Raw genomic sequence first — 27741 nt, forward strand, 5'->3', positions numbered from 1 at the left:
GTACTTAAAATAAAAAATAAATATCACTAGGTATGTAATAACGAGTTATAAATACCCCATGCTTCATTTTAGTGTAAGCACGACCTAGTACACTAATGACACACTGGATTGAGATCATGGAGGCACCACTGCAAGGTCGTAAATTGAGGTAAATGTCAAAACTGTTTATGAATTGGTTAAACATACTTTCAGTATTATGCAATGCTTTCCACCCTTGTGAGATTGAGTAATAATAATAATAATTATTAATATTATTATTATTGATATTATTATATATAATATTTACATTATTATATAAAATAATAATAATAACAATAATAATAAATCTTCCAATTTAAAATATTACATTTTAAAAAAAAAAAACAACTAACAAAGTAGTAGTTTGAAACTGCGATGTAAATAATTTGTTCGTGATTTATTTTCTAAAGCCATTGGGAGGAGAAAGAGCTACATGCAGCTTTGGGCATGGGGTTGCCCACATTGCGATGAATCTATTTCATCCTTTCCGTTTTACGTGCTGTGCCACCATCTTGTGGCATCGACATGCAGCTGCTCCCGCTGAACGACAGCTCGGAGCCCAGGAATGATAACTTCAGGATTATCTGTAAATTTTGAAAATGTCCACAATCCTTTTTTTTTGATGGACTATTAGATGCCTTCATCGTGGCATTTAACCCACTTTACACATTATAATACATCTAAAATTAATATATCAAATTACGTGGAGTCTTGAATTTATTGCTTTGCTTATAACACAGTAACGAGCACCAATAAATTTGCCGTTGCCGATAGGTACTTGAACGCACCGCGGATGTGTGCCGCTCACGCTCACTGTGCGGTGAATACTTGCTAGCGTGCAGAGTCATTTCATCGACGTCGGTGGGACAAACAAAGAATAAGGCTTTTGGAAGGTAATTTACGATCGTTTCACATGTCCACACGAACGGGTCACCATGCTAATATGAACACACGTAGCATTTGTTTCCATGTATTCGTTGTTGTTTTAAGATATTATGTAATTGTAAAGTAGGCCCCACTTGATTGTTGCGCGCTGGCTAGTAGGCTAACCGAATTAAGCTAACCGCGTTAATGCTCGGTCGAATTCCTCGACCGAAATCGTATTTTAGGTACCAATGTGCCGTGAAGAAATAGTTGATTTTAAATGTACAAAATGTGAAGTCATAGTATCTTCAGTGAGTTGTAGAATTAGCAGCTGATTAATTTAAAATCGTGCTTCTCGTTTAGCTGCTAGCTTGCTAACTAGCTGCGACGAAGGGTGAAGCGGCTCCATTGAGCACGCTGCACGTCGTTTTACACTCGCGAATCGGGATATGTGATTAGGCCTAATAAACACATTTATTTTAAATCGAGATGTATGGTAATTATGAATCACTTGATTCGAAAACTTTACGTGCACGTTTGATGCAATCCTTTCGTATTTGGAGCTTGTTGCGAATTTATTTACACGCTGGAATCGTTCAATTGAAATGGAAACGCAGTATCACTGGTTGAAACATACTAAGTTTGCTCAAATCACAATGAAATTTTTTTTTTTCCCCCTCACGCACAGGGTTTTTGTCATGATTGATATTTTCTGAACAAGACCATAATGTGAACTAATAAGAAATAATAACAGTCACAGTGCTGTAAAATGAACATTGCCTACAGAGCTGATCCTGGTATGTTTTACTCCCTCACAGATGGCTGAAGCTGATGTTGATAATGAACTTTTGGATTATGAAGAGGAAGAGGAGCCCCAAGGAACCCTGGAGAGTACGACCGCGGCAAACAAGAAGGCCGTGAAGGGGTCGTACGTATCCATCCACAGCTCCGGGTTCCGGGATTTCCTCCTCAAGCCCGAGCTCCTCCGTGCCATCATTGACTGTGGTTTTGAGCATCCATCTGAAGGTAAATGCAGTGCATATACTGTACCAGGTGCAATGCAACAGATTTGGCTTGTTCAGATTCTTTTTTTTTTTTGCTTGATTTATGTACTATATTTCTCAAGATGGCTAATTTGTGTTTTTGTAAGTTCTAAGCTTTAATCAGATTTCTCAGAAAAAAATATAAAATACAAAATATTTCTCTCTGACTGTATTGAAATAAATTTTGTTTTTCTCTCAGGTTATCCATATTCATTATGTCAAAAGCGTGATCTTTTTCCAGTCTTATCAACCATTTTGTTGTCTTTTTCAGTCCAGCACGAGTGTATCCCTCAGGCCATCCTGGGCATGGACATTCTGTGTCAAGCTAAGTCCGGTATGGGAAAGACGGCCGTGTTTGTGCTTGCCACCCTGCAGCAGATAGAACCTGTGGATGGACAAGTGAGTGCACCTTTTACATAATTTCCTATGGGGCTGATTGTTGTAAAATTAGAACAGCGTGGCAGTCAAGTAGAGTGACATAACAGATTTATTTATTTATTTTTTTTTTTAAGCCGTGAAGATTGCAGTCTGATTTAGAAATGAGACAAAATAGCGCTGAAAGTGTGACTAAAGCAAGGCTAACGTGCGTTTCCTTCACGCCAGGTTTCCGTCCTGGTCATGTGCCACACTCGCGAGCTGGCCTTCCAGATCAGCAAAGAGTACGAGCGCTTCTCCAAGTACATGTCCAACGTCAAAGTGTCGGTCTTTTTTGGCGGCATGGCCATCAAGAAGGACGAGGACACCCTGCGGCAGAGCTGCCCGCACATCGTGGTGGGCACGCCCGGGCGCACCCTGGCCCTCATCCGTAACAAGAGCCTCAGCGTGAAGAACATCAAGCACTTTGTGCTCGATGAGTGCGACAAGATGCTCGAACAACTGGGTGAGTGATGGGGAGCGTTGACAAAGGCAAAAAAAAAAAGGTGTCGTATATGTGGAGTGTTTTCCCGCTGGTACAATATATCGTGAGTGTTTGTTTGTGGAATGTTTGTTGTACAGTTTTACTATAATAGGATTTTGGCCCCAAGTGGACAAAAACATTTGCACCTAACGGTTGGGATCTGATTTATGGCTTAAATAAGCCGTATAATACTCTATAAAAAAAAATATTCTTTAGCTTCAACCAGAGTTAAAAGTATGTTGGAGCGGTGATGTCAATGTGGCTGCATGTCTCTCGACAGACATGAGACATGACATTCAGGAGATCTTCCGGCTGACGCCCCACGAGAAGCAAGTCATGATGTTCAGCGCCACGCTAAGCAAGGAGGTCCGCCCGGTGTGCCGCAAGTTCATGCAGGATGTAAGTTGTCAGTGCCAGCGTTAATATAGTTTTAAAATTTTCAATTTAGTTAGTTTTTTTTTTGGACTTATTTTTATATTTAGTTTGTTTTAATTATTGTTTATTTGTTTATTTTTTCATTTTTTCCTTTCGGACACATTACAGTTTACATCAATCACATCACATCATTTGTAACATTGACATCCGAAAGAAGGGCTGACGGGTAGAAGCCGAAGCTTATTCGAGATCCGTCCCCATCGACCCATTACTATAACGCATCAATCATATACATTATTTAGAATAGTCATTAATTTTTATCGTTATCCATCCCATACTATCCCAGACACTGCTCGCTCAGTTCATCTTGAACGTCCGTGTGTAGATTGTGGCTAGTCCCAGTCATTTGGCACTGGTGAGTCGGTCCCCAGACGCCACCAGCAAGCCCACCCCGCCAGGCGAGCAGCCAAGGCAAGCGCAATTCTTCTCTTTCACCAGTAGGGTCTTCGCTGACCTCGGATCAGCTTTCACACATGTTGTGCTTTCCAGAAGAGTAGATCGGCTTGCATTCGGCCCATTGCTTTCAAGCAATTTCAGCACTCGATTCTGGTCAGGTAGCACCACTGGTTGCTAGCATGTTGTGGATCTGATGACTCCAGTGCGCTGCCCAGCCTAGCTCACCCAGCAGAGCGGCCCACGCCAGCTGCATTCCAGGAACCAGACCACCAACCCCCATTTTGCGTATTGACAGCAGATTCATTGGAGCCACAATACAGCCTTATCATGTAGCCTTGACTGTTAGAACAAATGTCCAAACGGAATTCGAGCCAGACAATATTTAGATTCAAACGGGAACAGCAATACATGTTATCAATGCAGGTGTATAAACAAGAGTTAGCCTTGGCAAAGTCAGCAAATAATCATATACAACTCCAGCTTTGGGTAATTAGTGATGTTGTTGTGATATTGTGAATTACTGTTGTCTCTCAAGCGCTGCCAATTCTTCAGCTCTTTTCACGATTCGTGTTTTTAGTTCTGTTTTCGTTTAAAAAAAAAAAAAAGTATTACTTGTGGACAAAAAAAAAAAAATCTTACCTAGCGTTACATTTCGGCATCATCTGAAGGTGCTTTTTTATTGGCTGCTGCTAGATGACGTCACTTCGGTGTGAAACACTATCAAGCGTCGTTATTCTGGTTAATATTGAAATAAATGTACTTAAAATCACATTTAATGTCATCACCAATGGCTCATGTATTAAATTACCAAAGACTAAAACGAAGGACATTTTCTCTATAATTATTATAGTTTTAATTTTGTACACATAAGATGTAGTTTTAGTTTAAAAAAAAAATTCTTTTAACAAAATTTTGTTTTTTTGTTTTTTTCCATTTGTTTGTGACTAAAACAACCTTGGTTGTCATGTACGACAGTTAAAAACGAACAGATCTTGCTGAAAGAGTTAATGTAACACTCAGCAATTTTAAAAACGAGCAGCAATTAAAAAAGTGGAAAGTTAAGACAAGTTAATGCAAACCTATAAAAAATAAAATCACAACCTGTCTTATAGTAATTATCTTTATACAGTAAAACTAGTTTCACTTTGAACTAAACAATGGCAAAAATAAAATACTGTTTGCCATGATATTCTAATTTGAGTTGCACTTGTAGGTAATCTGAAATTATACTTTCACTTTAGGTGTATATTCATATTGTCCTTTCCTCGCCAATGTTCAACCTTGTAGCCTTTTTTTTTTTTTTTCCTTCACCTTTTAAAGGTTTGAAACCACATAGTTGCTTGCGCTAGTCGTATTGTTTCTTCAGTGATGTGGCCCTCTAGCTTTGCCCACTTGTGGCTGTCAGTGCCATAAGTGACCATATCAGATGGCTAAAGTGATGCGCTTGGGCGGCAAAGCCAGGGTCATCATTACTCCTTGGCTCAAGTGCTGCCCAAGTCAACACACGCACACATACGCGCTTCCAAGCGCATTACCTGTCACAGTAAAATAGATGGAGGCTAATGTCACCTCATGTTGTAGCCCATGGAGGTGTTTGTCGACGACGAGACCAAACTGACCCTCCACGGCCTGCAGCAGTACTACTGCAAGTTGAAAGACTGTGAGAAGAACCGAAAGCTCTTCGACCTGCTCGACGTGCTCGAGTTCAACCAGGTATGGAGGTGTTAAAACGCGGAGCGATTTAGATGAATATGAACTTTTTAAAACGATCCTTACTATAAGTGGTGTGACTTGGTCCCATCAGGTGGTGATATTTGTCAAGTCGGTGCATCGCTGCGTGGCACTCTCCCAGTTGCTGGTGGAGCAGAACTTCCCAGCCATCGCCATCCATGGAGGCATGGTACAGGAGCAGAGGTGGGAGCTTGTCATCTTGTTCCTTATTTGATGAAAAGGGGGTTGGGCAAATGACAATGACATTATTATTATTATTATTATATATAAAAAAAAAGTCAATTTTTGACAAGCTTTGAAACATTTTTCCCCTTTAGCATCAAATCCCCCCAATATTTTTTTTCTTTAAAATTGCTTCCGCTAATGCAAACATGAATGTAAACACTATCCTTTAAATATTTTAAAATGAAGCCTCAAGCTGTTTAATGCCACTATATACATATAATCATTTAAGCAATGGATATTTGGAGCAAATCAACCGACATTAGCGGTACTTTAGTCATATCTGTCCTCTGTGAGGTGAAAAGATGAGCTGAGCCTTCATCAATATGGCCTTCTGTCTACTGCCCCCTGGTGGCCACACCAGATGGAGCGGCAAGATAACTTTAATTTAATTAATGCAACGTGACAAAGACTTAAATTGTATTGTAAATTACGTTTTCATGAATTACATTGTTACACAGGCAGAAAGTGGTCCAAGAACTGACCTTTGAGGGACTCCATATGATATGAGCTCCTCCTTATATCTGCTGTTTCAGGTTATCCCGGTACCAGCAGTTTAAAGACTTCCAGCGGCGGATCCTGGTAGCCACCAACCTGTTCGGCCGAGGCATGGACATCGAGCGGGTCAACATCGTCTTCAACTATGACATGCCTGAGGATTCCGACTCGTACCTGCATAGGGTAAGTCGTGTAGTAATTGCCCAGCGGTTGGCTCGCCACCATAAATCCCTCTCACCTTTTCCCCTCTCCTCATCTTTGCAGGTGGCTCGCGCCGGCAGGTTTGGCACCAAAGGCCTTGCCATCAGTTTCGTGTCCGACGAAACTGACGCCAAGACCCTGAACGAGGTCCAAGACCGCTTTGAGGTCAACGTGGCTGAGTTGCCAGAGGAGATTGATATCTCCACTTACAGTGAGTTCTCTGCTTGATTGCATCATCCAACTTCTCAGCAATGAGTGACTAATTTTGCACTAATGTAACACGCATGCCCAATTTTTTTTGCTTCAACAAAATGCACCTACTGCTCAGTCTGAACCCTCATTTTGAGGTTGTAATTTAAATGATTCTACATTTGTATCACACCACTGGGCTAGTATGATTTGACAATAAGATTCAGTATTTTTACAGTGTTTAATTTGTCTTTTTTTTTTTCTCTGCAGTTGAACAGTCCAGATGAATCAGATGTTTCCAGTGATGATGTGACCCTCTGATTTTTGTTGTTTTTTTGTTAAGGAAAACAAGAAACAATGTCTCACTGCCATTACATGTTGGCAAGGTTAATATTTTTTTTTTATTTTAACATGTTGTTGCTTGTTTTAGTGTTTTCTTTTTAAGCAATGATGCTTGGTTGAAATAAACATTTTATACCTTATTTTTGTTAAAGTGAAGTGTTTATTTGTAGTAGATTTGACCAACTACATAATTAAAACAAAATGTTATTAAAGTTAAAAAATTAACCTGTAAATTGTTATAAAACATTTTGATTGTTCTTTAATGTTTACCCCCTAACTGTAGTATGCACCCCGAGGACTTTATACAAGATGGAACATTGATCAGTTATCTGTTTATACAAACCAAAATACAGTAGAGTGAAGTCCCTGAGTTAAGTCTGTATTAGCTGACCCTGTCCAACAGAGGGAGGTGTTTAATCAAGTTAAGAATTTGCTTCCAAAGAAACGCGTTTAAAACACTTCAAGGCACATCCATGCTCATTTGTCGCTACCCACAGAAGAACCTGAAATACACATCAAATATTAGACTTAGGTTGATTAAAACATTTATTATAGAATCAGTTTAAAGCAATCTAGACTTTAAAAAACAAAACAAAAACAAAACAAAAAAACGAAAACAAACACACCAAACTAGAGTGGTACAAGTGCCATGTCAACATAACGGCATGCCTAAAAGTGTAGTGCAACAAACTCACCACCGCCCACCAAAACACAAAAGCTTTTGCTGGTTGTCAGGGTTATCAATGCAGTACAGCCTGGCTATAGTGTTAAAGACGTTCGTGGCTTAAGTGGGTACACTCAAAAGGTTAACCTGCGGAATGTGACGTTCAAAAGTGACTTCCTCTACGTGTCCTGCTTAAAACAAAACAAAACGAAAAAAAAAGTGGGGTGAGGGGGGAACGGATCAGGCTGACAATCATCCAATACAATAGCCTATCCTCCTGTTCCATACTTATGGGCAAACCCATAGCAATCACTCGCTTCGGACAATTTAGAAACTTCACTAACCCTTCAACCTATATTCATGGTCTTGGACGTGACAGGGAGTTTGAGTAGCCAGAGGAACCCACCCAAACACAGGGAAGGAAGAGCTGAGATTTGAACACAAACCTCAGAACTGTGAACATAGCAGCAGTCGCGGCCAATCAATTGCAGCGGGCTGCGTCCAGCTTCCAACCTCACCTGCCAGATTGATTATTGTGATTACCCTGGTTCAAGAATTGTTCGTATGGTCTCAACTCGTCTCAAAAGTTAGTCGTTCTAATCTACACAGATGATAAAGAAAGAATATGACAGTGAGTACTATAATACGATGTAGTCTGTCAAAATGCTGCGTTTAACCCCCCCCCAACTATTTCCGTTTCTTAAATAGCTAAATTTCCGCAGGATAGATGCTAATTAGTGTTAACATTAAGCTAGCGGCTAACTTCTTTATAGTTGTCAGGTTTTCATTTCAATACACAAAAGTCTAATTCTTTTTGTTTTATGTTAAAGTGTCAGTAAACTTATGCTTGGAGTGGTGTAAAACAGTTTAAAGCTTTTTTTCTTCTTCTTCAAGAGGAATTGTTCACTGTTTGCCAAACATCTTGAGCAAGAAAGATTGAGTTTACTTCCACCGTGCAGACATGCTCGAATCCACCCCCCAACCTAATATATATATATATATATATATATATATATATATATATATATATATATATATATATATATATATATATATATATATATATATATAACCTGTTTGGCTGCTAGGACTATTTTTGTGGAAACAAAGCTATTCAACTCTCTTCTAGTGGAGTTCCAAGTGAGTTTTTCAGCAAAGAAGAGGGAAGTCTTTCCCTCACAAAAAAAAAAAAAAAAAAAAAAAAGAATAGTGATATTTGAAAATGGCAAACTGAATATTCACCACAGTAAAATGGCTTCTCTCTACTTATCCTTTTGTATTACTGCTCAAGTTAGAAGTCAGTTTTCAAAGTGCCTTGCAAAGCATTTTCTCTTGTTGCCTGTCAGGAGGGTCTCAAAAATATCTAGCTCAGAATAAGCAAGCTTATTCTTCGTGAGGGAGGGAAGTCCAGGGCTGCATCAGGGCTCTAATTTAGCTCCCACGTCTGAACAAGGGCACCCCGGGCCGCACACATTACAACTGCGGGGGGGCTTCCTCACTTGGAGCCAAAAAACAAAAACAATATAAAACCTGGCTCGTCGTCTTGTTCTGAATAAAACCTCCGGAGGAAATAAAAAAAGAAAAATCACTGCTTTTCTATAAATTTGTGCGTGTCTCCGTGCATCCAGCGCTGCGGCGGGAGGGCCACGTCGTTCAGATGGCCGCAGGCCTCCTCGCTGCATTTGCACGACTGGATGAACATGGCCGACTTGCGCAGGCGCTGGCCGTCCGGGCAGGCCAGGTCGATTGGCAGGGTGCGGGTGCGACGCGGGGAGCAGCAGCGTCCATCCGAACACTGGCCGCAGAAGTTGGGCCGGTATAGGCGCACGCTCACGCATCCGCCGAAGGACAGGCGGACGGGTGATGGGGATTTTTGCATGGCCGAGCACTTTTTGCCTCTCTGCGATTGGAAAGATGACCACAAAAAGTATATGTTACAGTATAATCAGGCAAATATTTATTCTAATTTTTTTATCACACCATTCAAAATATTCAGTTGTTCTTGTGTCATCATCACCCAGTTCTAGAGTCTCATTGGGACTGTGTAAAAATGAGCAAAATAGTCAGCCAACAGCCAAATTTAGCAGCCTCACAAAGTGCTACGAACATATACCATTGTTCTTTCATTGTCCTTGGCACCAGAGTCATAAAGCTAAGCAAGCATGGCAAAGAGCTCCTGGTGTGTGTCCAACACAGAGAATTAATATAGACCGACCACACAGAGCTTAGCTATGGACAGTTGCTTGGCAGGAATGCCCTGGCTGGAGGCTGCCTATAATATATATACTAAAATTAACTCAAACACAGCAGCACAAGAAATAATCTGTGCGCAGTACAATAAAATGAGGGGTGTATATCAACACAAAAGAAGACTTTAGTGTTGAAAGTGTCTCAGTTTATAAAATGATTACCACAGAACAGTAAAAATAGACATTTTTGTCAAAGGAAGTAGCAAAGTGGTACATTCATTTCATGGTTCTCAATTTTTTTGGGGGTTCCTGAGTCCATGCATGTTTTTGCTCGACCGTGTCCTGACCAGCATATTATTATTATTATTTTTAACTCATTCACTGCCTTTGACAAGTATACTTGTCAATTGTATTTTTTAGAGCGGTGCTCAATGGGGGCGAATCTGAGCATGCTCCACTGTAAATATCAAACTTGGAAACAACTTTACTGATGCCCAACCACCGGTAGATGACATCATTGCCCCATTTTATAGGAAATAAACACAGTTTCAGAGTCCATGGGAGAAATGGCTGTTTTTTGGCAAACCTACATTTTTCTGCTGTCAATTATAAAAGAACGGGACGGGACAAAAAGTAGGGAGTCTATTCTGTTATTTGGTAGATTCGGTTTATATATAATTATTGAATGTAATATCACGTGAGTATTGGAAATGTAAAAATTTTCTATAATGACTGGCAGTGAATGAATTGGTTTATTTTTGTTTTGTTTTTAAAATTCAGTTGGTTTTTTTCTAAGATTTTCTTTCTATTATTATTTTTAGTACTATTTTTTTTTAAATATTTGGAGTACTATAAAAATCATGTGAATAAAAAAAAAAGAAAAAAAAAAAGATCCCAAATCAGGGGGGTAATTCAGGGGGCTGAGAAAAAAAAATGAAATTCACGGGATTTTGTGGTATTTGTCGAGTGCAAGGTTAAAAAAAGGTCACTAAATATAAGCAAAGTGCGCATCTCGAAATCAAGGTGCATTGTGGGTAGTTTTTAGGTAGTTGAAACTACCAAACGGCCATTGAAAATGAATTTGATCCAGTGGAATCGGCTCTGATAGAAATGTTTCAACCACTGGAAAGTTGCGTTTTTTTTTTTTTATTAACATGCATAGCATGTGGTTTACTGACATTGGGGAAGTTGACTTGCAAGCTATAAAGTGTACAGTTACGCAAATATTGTCACCACTCTGATCTCCGCCATTCAAATTAATAGGGTAGGTTAGTAGCCTGTTTTTTTCCCCTCGCGCATGCGCAAACTTAATGCGCACTTCGCTTATTGTGTAATAAGGCAAATTACAATTTCCAAAAGACCGTCTGACCCTTCTCTACAGTAATGCCAAAATAAACACATTTATATATATATATATATATTTTTTTTTATAATATGTAAACGGGCTAAAAGTCAGAAACTGGGTTTGCCTTCATAAAGTCAAAGAACTACAGATAAGAGGTTGTATGATTTTCTGCGGCCAGGTGTTATCATAAGGTGTGGAGGTTAGTCTTTGCAAGAGATAAGCGGCGATAAGTACTTTTTCCTTGGTATCTCTGCCTAACATTCTATACACTGTAAATATATTTCTTCAAGGTTACCTTGCTCGGAAGAGGCTGTACGGCGCTGCACGGCCTCACCGTACACAGTCTGGTCTCTCTCTCCAGCTTGCACTGGGGGTTCTTGTTGGACAGACGAGAGGAGATGCCCGTCCCGCAGCTACGCGAGCACTGGGACCAATCCGTGGTGAGGACAGGACACTTATTCTGGTGGGCCCACACTGAAAACAAAGACAGAAAAGTACAATAGTACAGTACAGTGGTGCCTTGAGATTATTATTTTTTTTAATGGTAGTGAGCCATTAAGCTGGCAGTCAGCCAGATGCTGTTGTCTCACCAGGCAGGTGTTTGTAGCCACGTTCAGTCTCCCAGCCACTCGTCTTAAGCGGCACAATCTCATTGGTCGCCGGCAGATCGTTTTCATGAGGCCGAGGGCCGGGTCGGCGCTCCGGTTTGGGTTGCCGCCTTTTCGGAAAGATCGTCTAGGATAAAGCAAATAGAACAACTTTGAAAAGGGAATTTACGGTGGCAACCATTACGAGTAATTATGATTATTAAGGTATTTAGTCACACAATTGGTTACCTGCTGGAAATTTTTCCGCTCATAAAAACACTTATCTCTTTATCAGCCCCTTGTTTTTTCATGTGTTTGTGTTCTAGAACTTCCACAGAAAATACATTTAATGTACATTTTAAGAATAAAACCACGCCTACAACTGTGCTCTACTTTTCTGCTATCCATGATGGAGGCACTGGGAAAGCTAAGTACATTTTTAGGTGGTAGTTAGTGTGAACAGTTTATTCTAAAACCATTACTTAAGCACCAATAAAATGTGTTTTTGTATGACACAAATATCTTGAAACAATTTAATCATTAAAGTGTGCAGTACAAACAGAACCAACCCATGTAATGTTAGCACAACATGCAAGTTTGTTGCCATAGAAATGCCAGCAATGCCATTCTCATCTTCTTAAACTGAGTATGCCACAAGCCATTATAAAGCTGTTATTTTAACGCAGTCTTATGATTCAGAAACGTTTTATTTTTACTCTCATAATAAGACCCTCAGAACTGTGATACAGATATGCTAACCACCAAGGAATTTAACCCACAAATGCGAAAATCCTATATAATATTTTCTGCCATATTTGTAGTTCACTGGAAAACAAACCTTTGCGTTATATTTATTTGGAAGGCGCCAGGTGTCTTTGTGGCAGTCCACGGTGAAGCAACACTGGCCGGGCATCCTGACCAGCTGAGGGAAAGGGCACGACGGCGAGGCCGGGGGCAGCTTGTGGTCACAAAGAGGCGTGCAGCCCACGGCGCCATCCATGCAGGTACACTGGTGCTTACAGCCCACGCGAAAGCTCTCGCCATTCTGGTAAATCCTGCCGCTGTAGTCGCACGTGCGTCCTTCCGATTTGGCTGGGAAACAACACGGGGAAATTCGTAATAGATATTTTTTGTTTATATCATTTTTTTTTTTCAACTGTAACATTAAATAACATCTTAAATACTATTTGCAACATTTTCAAGACTTAACTGCAGTAATTCTTCATCCTTTATCCATTTTGACTAAAAAATGTCAGACCTTTTATTAAGACACCTGAAACTATTTTAAATTGCGAAATAACTGACACAATGTCTCCGATAACTCACATCTAGAGGAAGATGGATTGTTAAAGACGCAGGATTATTCATTCACCCCTCATTAGGTATGAAAGAGACGTGTCCATTTCTGAGATGCATGACAAGAATTCACACAAGCGTTTATTTAAGCACTGACATGTGACTCCGGTACAGCACAATAAACGTTCCATGGCAACAACGTTTTAGACTGAAAGGTCAATGGAACTGAGGAGACAGGAAGTGTCAGACTACTTGTCTCCAAAGCAAGAAGGACTTGCTATTCATAGTTTGTAGAGCAGCTCTGGCATGACGCTTATTTTTATCTCCATTGCTTTTGCTCCCTTTAAGCATCTTGGTCATGTTTGTGCTTATGCAGGGCTTACATTGCTGTTGCGTATACCAGGAGCTCACACATAATGTCATTGTCTTAGGTTTAACAATCCTATTTACCACCACAATAGAAGGACTGGATTAAGTCATTTGAGTGCATGCGTTTAGTTGTCAGTAAAAGTGGCCATATTCAGAAACACAACATTTAAGAGTACAAATGTTATCCTTCAGTCACTGTAGCAGGTAGGAAACTTAAATTAATACAAAATTAGGAAAGAGGAGGTGTGCCTTACGATGCAGGTAACCTGACTTTTGAGATACAAGCGGTCATCCAGACAATTTATTTTGTTTTGACTTGTGAACGCAGACTTGGGATGATGAAGGTTACTGTCATACTAAATCACACCTAAAACAATTACACATTGAGAATGTAAAACAAGATAGCTAGGCCTGAGGAAAGTCCGCTAAGGTTAATGTTAACTAACAATGCAAAACACCATTCACGTGCTAATGGTGGAACTTTAGTAATGGACATTTGAACATACAGTGGATCAACACATTTAGACAGACAATGTAATATCACGTCCTATTGAGTCAGCACAATGAACTGGATTGCAGCATTAAATCATGATTCACAAACTATTTAATGCTTTACATTCTATTTGATATTGATATTACTATATGTTTCATAAAGTACAATATCAGAGTGCTTTTTTTTTATTACAAAGAAAGAGAGATGCATTCATTCGCATTCATTTAAGTGGGGAAGGAAACAAATTAGCATCTCATAGCATCCCTGCTCACATGCATGCCATTATTTACTCACATGTAGTGCATTTATTTATTGATTTTGCCATTTAGTATGAGATGTATTCAGGATTTGTCCTCTTACCTCGGCACACACCCCAAGGCTCCGTGATGTCGTTGCCGTAATTGCACTCCAACCCTTTGTGATGATCACAAGGCTTGATGGGACTGCAGTCCTGGTTATGCTGTGCAGCGCACACTTTGCAGCACCCACATCCATCTAGTACAGTGCTCACCCCCGGAGGGCACACTAGGTGGCCCGCGGGACATTCACACGTCGCAGGACAGATAGCCGTCACCTGAATCAACCATATTGTCAGACAGGAGACAGAAATGTCAAAACCAAGTTTAAATGCAAACATCATAAGTACAAAATGTACTCAGCCAGATTTGTAATCACGAGGTTACATTTCTGATCAGGAATTGATCAAATGCTAACATGCTAACAGTTGTTATGCTATGATATAGCACGAGAACGCTGAGGCAAACAGGTGTTATTTCTGATAAGAATAGATTAAACACTAACATGCTAACAGACAGTTACCCGAATAGAGACAGCACAATGCCAGATAGATTGACAAATCTTTTTACACCTTTTTCCCTTAAGAATTGATCAAATGCTAGTATGATCTAACGGTTGTCATGCTAATAGCAAGTCCAAGAAAAAGAAATTTGGCAGATAGGTAAGGCTTTTACAGTAGTCAGGTAGCATTTCTCATTAGAAGTAATGAAATGCTAACATGGCTATTTTTTTGGTCCTGACCATAAGTTTTGGGAAAGACTCCTTCACCGTATCAGGAGTGTGGAAGTTCGAAATAGTCCTGAGGTTGTAAAAGTAATAAAACAAAAAATAATACAAATAAATAAATAAATAATAATAATCTAGATAACTTCTGAGTCTTGTCAGATTTCTGTCGATCTGGCAAGATTACAGTTCAATGGGCATTAAGGGGATTTTTTGGGAGTTGTGATTTTATTTTTATTTATTCATTTGTGTATTTATTTATTTTTGCACAACTACACAGTAATGAAAGCAGCAGTCTCAGCAAGAATTGATTGAAGAATATCCACTGGAAATTAGAAACTTGGTGTAATGGTTTTTATTGTTTTTTTATTTTATTTTATTTTTTATACATTTGTCTTACAAATAAGAATATTAAAAACGATGATGTTGCAACTTTAGTTCTTTCAAGGAATTATGTGCTTGCATTAAACCCCCCCCCCAAATAAGATCACAGTAATTCCCTTTCGATTATGTACAATGGGGAAAATGGTTTCCTAATTGGAAGTCAACCAACATCCTCTAATGGATTGTGTTCCAGTTTTTCCTATCTATCCATTTTCTATAGTGCTTGTCCCCGTTAGGCAGATGTACGAACCACTAGTCAGGTTTGCTGTATTCCAGTTTATTGTGTTGTTGGTCAGTTAAGTACATGGGAACCAGGAAGCGCATAACAGACTTCCCTAGAAATGTATCCAACACGAGAGCCATTGACATAGATTGTTTGATAGCCCTACTAAAGTCATCAGTGACACCATTTAAAAAAAAAAAAAATCATCTGGAAAGGACATAGTGTACAGTCATTGTGACTCAAACACATTTTCCATTAGCATCTAGCATGTTGCATAGTTGCAATCTGTTTGTGAATGGACTTTTCACACAAACAAGACAAACTTCCTACCTGTGAGATGAGAGCAGTTGTCAGCAAAATAAGACACATTACATATTCCATGTTAATTAAATAGTTATGTACATATAAGTTCAAGCTCGACTACTCCACTGAAGGATGGTCGGTCCTAAATAGCTCAGTCCCTTTTCGGGTCTTGATCCAAGTGTTCCCCACGGGGACAACCAGCCTAAACAGCACTTTATACCACCTGACAGGGCCCGCCCCTCGCCTCACTGCCGGCCAATAGGTATGCAGGGAGTGAGCCAGACGTTCCAAATGGGTGTGGCTTTACCACATAACTCATTTTCTATTGGGAATGAATGGAGCCATTCATAAAAAAAAAAAGTAGGGCCACTCTTGTGTGTTTATTTTATGGGTTAAAAATTAAAATGTAACAGGCCCTTTCAAGGCACATTCCTGCCTTTGTGGCCAGCACTCTGCAAGAGCTGAGTAAATATATTCAGCTGGTAACATTCAGGAGACCTCCACCTTTGGAAAAAGTAAGGAGGGATGGAATTCCCTGTTGTTCCAGACCGCTGTAGAAAAATGAAACTGAAATGAATAAAGACATAATGCATGACCTGTTTTTAAATTTAACTTTAGACTAGTCAGAAACTGTATTTACTCAAATGTAGGCTGTTTTTTTTTTTTTAATCCCTAGCTGGTGACAGAAAAACTCACCTATTTGCTGTTTTTGTTATTTTTCTGAAATAACGTAAGATGCCACTAGATGTCATCAAAGCCCTTTCTCATTAGGGAAGGAGTTGATCATCTTAATACATCTTATTTGAAAAAGCAGCTTTGTATGTCATGGTATGTTTAGCTGAAAGCATCTGTAAGCCTTTTATTTTGAAAGGTGATGCTGTAAGATGAGTTTGAAATGATAATTATAAGGGTTTTGGGATCATAGTTTGTGATATATTTACAGTTTGAACTAATAGGCAATAAAAAAAAAACAATAAAAAAATAAAATAAAAAAAGGGTGAGGGGGGGGGGGGGGACTGGCTTTCAATTAATCTGAATTTGTGCTATTTGCGACAGGACTCTGCGCCTACGGGTTACTCTGATCAACACAATGCTGATGCAAGAGTATTTCTTGCAAAAGCACAGATGAAGTTGAGCGCACTGTGGAAGTAGGATTATTGTTTTAAGGGCAGCTCCTATGAGCTTTGGCCTCAAATTGGTTGGCCGTCTTCCCCTTTCAACCACACGTATGCAGCCACACCTGCTTCCACAACACTAGATTTCCTCAGGTTGACAATTTTGAGAACTGGGGAATCTGTGGTGGGGAATGACAATGTTACAAACGGCCATTGACAAGTTTTTTTGTTTTGTTTTGTTTTTTTACTTTTTTTTTTATTTTAAGTGTTTTTGTACCAGTTAAAAGTGAAATTTCTCAGGGACATCTTGTGGAATTCAAGTTGTTATTTTCCTAGCTATTTTTGTTGTGTTGAACGAATATAAGTGGAATATGCTAGAAGATAATTCAAAACATTTTTGGGATTGGCATCTGTGTTCCATGGCAATTTTACACAAAAACGATGAACATTTGTTCCTAGCAACAATAAAATGTCTGATTGAAACCATACTAAAACTAATATAGTAGGCCTACATACTATTGATTTATCTAATTTGGAATTCAGATAAAGCAACACTGCCATTGCTAATATGGTATACAAGCAAAGCACTACTGATTCTTAAGTCTAAGGGTAGTTTAGATTGATATGGCAGCAAATGGAGATTGCCAACTAATTGGACCAAAAAAAAAAAAAATCTGACATCCACACACGCGTTGGTCTTGGAAGCAGTGCAGTCAACACACGCTATGAACTGAAGAGAATAATGTTGCGAATAAATTAAATACAATTTAATGGAACAAATATTTGAATTGAGGTTGCAGAGCAGGGCTTCTGACAATATTCAGCGGAGAAGGCCTTGCTGGTCATTAGGGATGTAACGATATCCAAACATCACGATACGATATGAAGGTCACGATACGATAATTATCACGATATTGTGGGGGCGTTGGCGATATTTAAAAAAGGTCACAATATTGGGGAAAAAAAAAGAGCTCATACTAAAAGAAAGCGCATTATTGTGCTTTTGTACATAACAGCAATGCATATAACCACCTACAATCTCTAATAACAATATTGAGGCACTTATTTGCTAATGCACGCACACATTGATCGCTTCACGAGCATATTCGGTTCCCCTTCATCTGACAATTAGCATAGATTTTAAACATAGAAGGCCAAAACATCCCCCATGAAAATTAAATTGCACTATTAAACTAGCCACTAGAGGGTGCTAGAACTGCGCAAATGGAAATCAACCTGACTTTTTTTTTTTAACATGTGTTCCTTTTAAATATTGTGAACATGACGACGACGATATTGTGGCAGTTTTAATATCACGATATTGCCCTTATTGTGACATCCCTACTGGTCATCACCAAACACAAATACTTCATCAACACAACACGTACAACACAGAATAACTGAGTTAAAATAAATACTTTATTTTTATTTTTTTATTTTTTATTTTTTAGACGGAGTTGTGTCATGTTAAAGTTCACCGTAGAGCAGGCTGGCCTGGAAGTCTTTGGATGTATGTTCTTTTAGTAAATTTTATAACCTACTTTTGTTTCCACTTTGCTCTGAATAATGTTAACTACTGTGTTTGTTGATTCTTATAGCTGTTGTCTTTCCTTGTGTAAAGCACATAGAGTTGCCTTGTGTATAAAATGTGCTATACAAATCAACTTGCCTTGCCTTTGGACAGCGCTAGCCTGTGTTAGCTAGGACCAACGCGAGGTATCTGGTTTCATTCCCTCTCACCGTGGAAAGCACATCGGTACTGAAAGAAGAGTGGCTTCTGAAAAAGAAAGAAACTCTTCAGATTGGAAGTCAAATATCTTTATCAAGATTCATCCCTGTTCTTGAGCTTACCTTTGTGTGAAAAGCACTTTAGATGTGTGAGTGCGCGGTCACAAGTCACTTGCAAAAGGAAAGCGTCTCAGGAAGCTGTCAGTCACAGCACTTAATGGTGTGACCGGGAGACATCTATTTTAATCCTTTTACGGGTACGCACGCGTGCACGCACACACACACACAACTTTTACAGCTTCTCCATTACTGGCGATCAGACGTCTGCTAGATATGTAAAACATACTTGCAGTTCTAAGGGTTCACATTCAAACAGTTGTCTTGTCTTTACGAACACAGAAACAACAGGACTGTGGTATGCGTTTTATAGCGCGCACACATGCACTTATACATACAAACTGCATATATGTAATGTACCTGCACTACATTACAATGGTTCATAACCATACATACAGTAGATGTCCATTTTATACAGGTGTGAGGATGAGGACGGGCGTTAATGGGGGTTTGAGGATCCTGACAGGTGTTTCACGGAGAAATGGTTTGTTTTCGCAAGGGGAATGCTCTGCTAATGGGCTTTCTGGCCGTGTGGGCTTTCAAATACAAACACAAACCCTGCTGCCGTTCGGGGCCCACGGCACTTTGAAGGTCACGTCAACACAATTATACCACGCTGAGGTCACATACTGTTAATGTGGAGAGAGGTAGAGAAAAACACATAACCTTCCAATATCATTAAAATGCAGTGAATGGTATCGCGGATGGGGAAATACCTCAAAAAGGAAGTGGTGGTGACAAATTGTAAATGTGGAAGTAGTTATGTATGGCTTGTGTAACAGGTGACAGAAAGGACATAAGGCGAGGACTTTTTTTTTTTTTTTTTTTTTTAATTTTTTTTTTTTTTTTTTAAATTAAATAAATACCACATAGCTGACAGTTCCCATGCCAGTGTTGGCATCATACACACCCACATAATGCACTGAAAAACTCTGTTGGGCAATGCAAAAGTTATTAAACAGCAGATGAATTTTGTGGGCAGTAGCCATGAAATTTTGTTGCTCTCTAGTGGCTGTGAAATGACTTATAATACAAATTGGATCAAAACTTAACTTGCATAATTTTACTCTGAGAGAGAGAAAAAAAAAAAAGTACGCTCACCCAATTTTTAAGCAATTTTTCAAGGCTTGGTTGACCAAAGCCAAAGTTGTATAAATGAGTTGTATGAATAAACTGTGGACTGAATCAGCCCTTAGGTGGAAAGAATTCCTTACCAACACTCCCACAAGGTGGAGCTACACACTAAATTTTATAAGACAAATATACATCCCCAGGTGAACCTTTGAAAAGTATCATCCAATATTACCTCCATTGTGATCATTCTTCTTCATTTTGTCCCTATGCTCTAAAGTTAAACCACTCCCATCCTTATTCAGCCTGCCATATTCTTCCCCAAGTCGCTTTTTTGTCTTGGCTTTTTTATTTATTTATTTATTTATTTTTTAAACCTAGGGCCTCCTGATTAGACCCTAGCAGGGGCTCAGGCCCACAGCGGGAGGGGAATGGCATTTCCAGGTTGGAAAAAAAAAATACTGGTTGAATAATGGCCAGGCTGAATATTTAGTTTGCCTGAATGGTGAGATTAGCCTTTGGCCAGCAGAGAAATCTGATTCCCCACCCGGGACTGTCGGTTTTTGCGAGCACAAATACAGTTCAGTTCTAGTCTAGCAGTAGATGTATAATGTATGTAGGATTTTAGCCCTTATTGTGTCTTTTACACAAAGAATGATAGAATTACACAGATAAACAGGGATTTGTGTTGACACAAACTTGCCCACAAGCTGCTAACCATCCACGCTGTGATGTCCATTCAAAGACGCGCCGTGTAATCCCTCAGCATCCTTAAAGCTACGATTAGCCATGCCTTCACCTGCCTCCAGTATGTACACTTCATACTGTATGTAGCCTTGGTGGTTCAGTTCAGAGAGGCGAGAACAAACTGCAGGCAATGTTAGAATATAGTTTGCCTTCACTTTCCTTGTACAACACACTTGTGTATGCGCTTTGACATGCACTATTGATCACAACAGTCCTGTCTTGAGGCTAGTAAGTGTAGCCAGCCAATGGATTCGACAAAGAAGACAAAATCTTTTTTTTTTTTTTTTATTCCAAAAAATAGTTTGAGTTTTCATTCCAAACTACTAGCAATAGAAGCAATTTTTTTTCGTCATCTCAATAATTTATGGCATCTGAATAATGTTAAGTAAACTGAGTGGCAGGTTGCAAATAAAATTGCAGCACGCGTGCCAGCCAATTTTTACATCTGAAGTGTATTTTGTTTTCATGATCCCTCAAGGCAAAATTTACTGTAAAACTAAAGGAAGTTCAATGAAACAAATACAAGTAGAATATGAACTTGATTTGCTGCTGAATACTGCCAGAACAACATTTTGATTCAACAGCCATGCTACAGTAAATCCTTCATTTGTGTCTGAAATGCATCAGAAACTTTATAATAACTCATACTCCTTAAGCAGGACGTACACATTCCCTTTTTGTAACATCTTCACTGATTTTTAGAATGTGAATGGCCCACCCATATCGCCACAGGAAGTTAAAAGTCTTGTTCCCAAAACAAGATTTCTGTCATACTAAGACAAACCTGTGGATCGGCTGTATCGTGCCGTACGGCAGATTCCAGACTGCTGTCAAATATAAAGAAGGACAACAGTAGCAAGTAATTTACATCCCCTTGAAATATGTCCATTATTAAATGTGAATAAATAATATAGTGTGTGTGTGTGTATGAATGCATGAATGCAAAGTATGATCCCAAAACGGTTCAATATTTCAAAATCATCATACTGCACGACTTTAAAATTAAATGGCTTATAGATGATTTTCTTTAAAAAGAAATACACTTGATCTTGTTTAAACAAATTACGTTTTTTTCCCCCCAAAACTAACTTATTTAACATATGCATCAATAAACATGCCCAAAGATGTACATTATATGTTGCTTTGTTATATCTTAAAAAATAGGATTTTACAGCAGATGACATTCAACAATTTTCAACAAACTCTTAGCTACTCTTCTTTCAAATTTACGCTCTCAAAGTAAATTGTGTGCCGCCATCTAGTGGTGAAGAGTGGAATATTACTTGAAATTCTCAAGACTGACACCAAATAGAGCCCAAAATCTGAACTTCCTGCTTAAACTCATGTTTTAGCACACATAAAATACACTTGTTTGTGTAATTTCTATTATTCGATTTTATCAATTGCACCATAATATGCTACTAAGAGGTGGAGTAAATCGAAGTCTCCCCACCCGAGGGCGTCCTCACTGCAAAATTCTTATTCACTTTCCTCTGTTACCAAGCTCACTGTGATCCAGGCCACAAACCCAAACAGGACTTGAGGTTTAACTCCATTACCAAGCAAAACCATTTCACCACCTATTCTGCTTCTCCTCCCATTTCCCCTCGCTTCCATCCATCACTTCCTTCCCAATCAGCCTCAAACATGCCCTCCACGTTCGTCCCCCACGGAGACACAGCACACTTGACAATAGCGCCATCTTACCTTTGGGAGCGGCAGATATATCAGTCTGCATTAACAGATAACCCACATCCCTCTCTATCTGCCCCCTTCCACCTCCATGGAAAAGAGGGTCTTATGAAGATAAATGACAGCCGCTCGGCTTGCCGTGCCTGCTTTTTTTTTTTTTTTTTTTCTTCATCTGCTGCCTTCACAGCGTGGTGGGGAAATTCCTGCTCAATGCCTCGGAGTGCTGCGGGTGACAGCTTCACAGCATCATTACTGAAAGAGCGCCGTTGGCGAAGGCGACTGATAGAATTAGGAAGGCTACTCTCAAGCATGACGCTCATCAAATTTTAATCATGGAGGGAAATTAATTAGAAATCTAAAGGGGCTCTTCTTTCGCAATCAACATTATTGAATGTTGTCTTTTCGGTCCTGCGAGTCGGCATGATGTGTCAATCCAGTTTTAATTAGAGACATCACGTTTCTCGGTGCTATCGAATGTGGCGTGGGCGGACGAGCCTTGATTTGGTTTGACGATTTCATTCAAAGCTTCTTTAACCCCAAAGAGGTCATTTTAATTCATATTTCTCTACTTTAATCTAGTCAGCAATTAAAAAAAAAAAGCAAATCATGAAATGTTGCAGAATGCTTTGAATGACACATTTGGTGGAGAAATGGGAAAAATTAAACAATTTTTAGGCTAAATTTTTAGACTAATTAGGGACTTGAACAACAATTCTAAAAAAAAAAAATTAAATATGAACAGCCTGGCAAATGGATCTAATATTTATTCAACAAAGCCAAATAGGCTTGAAATTAAAAACACTAATGGCATAAAATCCAACTTTTCCAATTTCCATTTTTTTTTTAATTGTCTATTATTTTCCAAGAATGGAGAAATGTGACCTTTTAAATTCTTTAAATCATCAACAATCCAAAAACGTGTGTCAATAATGACTATGAATGGTCCCATATATATATATATATATATATATATATATATATATATATATATATATATATATATATAAACAACAAAAACACTTGTACCACAAATCAGTCATCCATCTATACTAGGTCTGCACAATATATCCAAAAATATCGACATCGTGATATTCGTCCATGCAATAAGTTTTATATGGAATTTGTATGCTTTTATCTGAATTTGACCAGTCAGACGCGCAAACTTAAGTGTGCATCACCATCCAATAGTTGAACATTATGTAATTGCAATTAATTAACTAAAATAAATAAATAAATTGAGCTTGCTTATTTTGCCGCATTATTTTTTTCGAATTATTTTATTAGATAAAAAAATTCATTTCTTTAGATAACATGACTTAAACTTCTGTTCGTGTCTTTGTTTTGTTTACATGTTCAAAATAATGATGAATAACAATAAAGTACTATAAATAATAACATCCAATAATAGTACGAATTAAATATCATAATAATAGATATTATATCTATACTTATACTATGTTCAACTATATTGTATATTGCATATTCTTCAAATATCATGCAGCCCTAATAGTATATAACTATATCCATATCTATCGCTATATGCATATCTATGTGAATGTCTCTCTCTTTTTCCACACACATACAAATAGTCTATCGCCTGTGTTGCTCATAAAGGTAAAATGGCTTTGAGATAAATAATCAAGCAGGCGTCTTGTTTTTCTGTCGGCCTCCTCAAGTAAAACAAAGTCTGTTTATATTTATTTATAAGCGCGTGTTGGCGTGTACATACACGATGTACGCGTATGCATGAATGTTTCAAGAGTGAGTGGGACCGCTTGCTCTCTCTGGCCCCAGGGCCAGCCAGCTGCATTATTCAAATCGCGATAAGAGCTTTCGCGCTCTGGATTTTTGTGATACTGCTGTGCGGTTACAAACACACATACACGCACACAACCACTTTACAGTAGGCATCTGATAACGTGCCGCGTAACCTTGACCAGCAAAAGTCAGCACGTGACGGCCGGTGCGACCCACGCAGGCTTCTTTAAGAGAGGCTGATGAGGTCACCATTTAAACGGAGGCACATTTACAAAGATGTAAACGTATGCAACATAAACCATGAAGAGGCAGAGCAGCTAAATGATGATTTCGCATGTTTAGACTTAACTGGAATCGGATGTTTGATGGTCTTATTTGGAAGACCAACTCTCAATACTATATCATCACGATACAGCGGAACATCCGAGTTTGAGCGTCTTGGAACTCGTACGAATCAATTCGGCACCAACCCAAGTTGACATTGTGTTGGCTCCGCAGGGAAGCTAATTACAAATCCATACAAAAGGTCAAGTGGCGTTTGTTGTCCCGAGTCTCTCTTGAGGTTCTGGAAAAGCCAAATCCCATTCATTTGAAACCACACGTACACGGGACAGGACCAAACTCCAATTGGCAAAGCTCATAAGCATCTTAAGACCCAATTAAAGCAGGTGATTAACCTTCATTAATGTACGTTGATACACAGATAAGCGACTTTGGCCTGCGTCTTTTTCCTGAGATCGTCTCCAAATGATTGCAAAATAGCCAAAAAACAATTTCATTCAAATGTAGGCTTCAAACACTCAGTTTAGAGTGTCATCAGCAGGTTGCAACACACAGAGAGACTGGAAGAGTCACAGAAAGAAGCCGCAATTGACATCCAGGGGCACATGACGCTGTTATTGAGACTTCAACTTTGTTTTGTTTTCATATAAATGGTTTGAGATGAGCAAATAACAAATGCGTGCCTCTAGTTAAACGTCCTATTGTCATGACATAACAATGCAGCGTGAACTTTTGACATTTTTAGTCAATTTTGCTCAGCAGCCAAAAATCACCCAAACTTTTTTGTGAGTAGCGTTTGAGGCGAATTATCCGAGCAAGAGGTTGATGGGGTGTCGGTGGTGGCGAAGAGGAAGTTGTGCATGAGAAATGGAGTGTGAAAATTGTTGCTAAGCAGCTGTTGCCAAGAAGCCTCCATCCAACCTGCTTCTGCGGTGCTGGCCTTGATCCCACTCAATTCCCGAGTATCTGACAGCACAGCTTCTTTCTTGATTCGTGTCTATCTCCTTATTGTGGGTTACACCCACCCTCATCCAACGCTAAGTCATATTTGTAACTCAGGTTTGAGCACATGTTCTTTTTCTCCCTCAAGACAAAAAGTTGGCTGAGCAAGTCTTCAGTTTCCTGCAAACTCGAACATGCCGGATAGAAATAGATGGTCGGGATTTCGACCTTGCCTCTGTCTGTTTTGGCCCTCATACAGTAGTGACAACAAAAGAGTCTTCTTTTTTGAACACAAACTCAGAATAAGTAGTGGGATCCATTGACTGTTTGGATTGGGAGACTAAGATGGAATGATAATTGGTCAACCCAGTTCTCACCTTCTATGGTCCAATTGGATCCCGTATAGTAAAGAGACTCATTGCCCCCAATAACCAGGCTGCAACAACAACAACAACAACAACAAGAATAATAATTATTATTATTAGGGCTGGGTATCAGTTGTAATGTTCTCAGTCAATTCGATTTTGATTCACAAGAGTTCAGTTCAATTCCAACGTTTTCCAATTCGATTCACTTCAATCAGATAGATTAATTATGGCACATCAATTCTTCTTAAATGTCAAGGACATGGTAAAAACTCCACAAATATTAAATTCCAAATTATATTTTGTGGAGGCAGTAACTGGTCAAATGATTTAGATTATTAATGAAAGTGTAAAGTGTTACACAAACATTGACATCAGCAAGGATGAGATGAAAATATTTTCAGAATCTAATTCAATAATTGCAAATATAAATTAAAAGACTCTGAATGGTCTTTAAGTGCACTAAGTCAGGTCTTTCCTAATAAAATACTTTTAAATTCACATGAAGAGTAAATTTCAAGAAAACAGATACAAAAAAAACTTTACAATTAGAAAAGGAAAATAACAGTAACAAATCATACCAAGCCTTTTCACAATGCTAAACGTTAAACATACAAACATCTTGGCCAATGGTTCCACTGTCTGGAATAAAATCTGACACAACTGCGTACTAACTAATTCATCTATTAACCAAACCATCAATTAAGGCCTTTCCTGACCAATGAGAATAGAGAGCGCATCTACTTGTTGATTGTGATCTACACTCTTTTTTTTTTTTTTTTTTTTTACAACAAAATACAACATAATTTTGATCTACATAATTCTTACAAAATCTGTTACAAATCAGCATTTATGTGCACCTCGTTTAGCAGACTAAAGATTAAAGATGACATCGCACTCACCCTTCTTCCGCCTCTTCATTTGTCCTTTTGTCACTGGCACACAGCCGCCATCGCATGCCGGCTTGACAGGATGACCTTAAATGTTGCATGTTGCACCCTCACCATCACCTCCTCTTCCTCCTTCAAGGACAAGCATTGCCGTCAACACCAAAATCAAAGCCTCCGCCCAATTAAACTCTCCCCCTTGTCCTTTTCGCTCTCGCGTGCACGGACCCACACTCACTCCACTTTTTGCGCGTGCGTGACACAAACAATCAGCCTAAGCTGCACTTTGTCAGCCTCTGATGAAGAGCCAGCGATCACGTAAAACCCATTATCGTCGGCAGATAATTATATTTATCGGCTTAATTATTGATATCTCGCCGCAAAGCAACTTTCGGGAGCTTGCTGGAAATAAACAAGCTGAGGAATGTTACACTAATGCCAAAAGCAATTAAGGAGTCTGCTGTTCGTCCGTGGCTGCTCCATCGTCGCTGATATATTTCACACTTTTCACACTCACGCAACCGAGACCTTGCCTTCCGTCTTCTCTCTCCTTTGTGCCCTCTATACTCGTACTCCAATCACCTTGCTCCTGTTAATCACACACATGTAGAGTGAAGGGGACCGGGAAAGGCAAGTCATGATGCTCCATCACGTCGCCCTGCAGACGACCTTGGCTGGGGCGGACAGGTCGCCCCACTGGAGACTGAACATGAGGCGCGTGCGCTCGTGTGTCTATTTGGCTACGTAAAAGAGATTAAAAGAGCATGAAGGGCATACAAATTTTTTTTTTTAAAAAGTGTGGAAAAACACAGATGATGTATCCCTAATAGAGTGTGTGTATGTATACTTGAAGTGCAAGAGTTGAAGTGGGATGAAACAACAGTGATAAGAGCAGTGGATAGATACACTGTGAAAAAATGGTGTGATTTTTGGTGTTGTGTGTTTGGTAGGCTAGGTTGAAAATCGAGGTCAGCACCGTCATGTTTAATGTTTCGTCTGCATCATAGTTAAGAGGATTGGGGGAGGGGGGGAAATACAAACAGATCAGATCTTCTGTGTTTAATCAAAACAAGACATTTGCAAACATCTGTTTTTACTTTGAAAAACAATGATTATTATACAGTTAACGCTACACCATCAATCCCCCTTTATTCATAAATATACAAATACAAAGATAAACACCAATCACTGGTTAGTAAACCGCAAAAACAGCCTTCAAGATAGCTCTAACAGAATTGTGAGTAGTTGAAAACAGAATAAGATATATCTCATTCATTCATTTTGACTAGTCATAATTCCAGTTACAGATATCGACAACATCATTTTG

At 39.1% G+C, this 27741-nt stretch overlaps 2 protein-coding genes and 1 long non-coding RNA gene across 3 annotated transcripts; 2 read left to right on the plus strand and 1 right to left on the minus strand.

The window, feature by feature from the left end:
• The first annotated feature begins 742 nt into the window (after nt 1–742).
• LOC144020945 (ATP-dependent RNA helicase DDX39A-like) lies at nt 743–6977 on the plus strand. The gene is made up of 10 exons (XM_077524875.1): nt 743–911; nt 1701–1908; nt 2197–2324; nt 2529–2805; nt 3104–3222; nt 5236–5367; nt 5459–5568; nt 6144–6288; nt 6370–6517; nt 6766–6977. The coding sequence occupies exons 2-10, from the start codon at nt 1701–1703 to the stop codon at nt 6780–6782; spliced, it is 1284 nt and encodes a 427-aa protein (XP_077381001.1). The 5' UTR covers nt 743–911; the 3' UTR covers nt 6783–6977.
• A 796-nt stretch (nt 6978–7773) lies between these two features.
• On the plus strand, nt 7774–12654 carry LOC144020554 (uncharacterized). The gene is made up of 3 exons (XR_013283913.1): nt 7774–8132; nt 11326–11475; nt 12485–12654. It is a non-coding gene; the product is annotated as an uncharacterized LOC144020554 (long non-coding RNA).
• On the minus strand, nt 8583–15884 carry LOC144020553 (CCN family member 1-like). The gene is made up of 6 exons (XM_077524152.1): nt 15738–15884; nt 14141–14354; nt 12461–12714; nt 11626–11770; nt 11331–11509; nt 8583–9401 (listed from the first exon to the last, which is right to left on the minus strand). The coding sequence occupies exons 1-6, from the start codon at nt 15786–15788 to the stop codon at nt 9087–9089; spliced, it is 1158 nt and encodes a 385-aa protein (XP_077380278.1). The 5' UTR covers nt 15789–15884; the 3' UTR covers nt 8583–9086.
• Nucleotides 15885–27741: the final 11857 nt, after the last annotated feature.

The sequence above is a fragment of the Festucalex cinctus genome, chromosome 6 (genome assembly GCF_051991245.1).
Source record: "Festucalex cinctus isolate MCC-2025b chromosome 6, RoL_Fcin_1.0, whole genome shotgun sequence".
Classification (NCBI taxonomy): domain Eukaryota; kingdom Metazoa; phylum Chordata; class Actinopteri; order Syngnathiformes; family Syngnathidae; genus Festucalex; species Festucalex cinctus.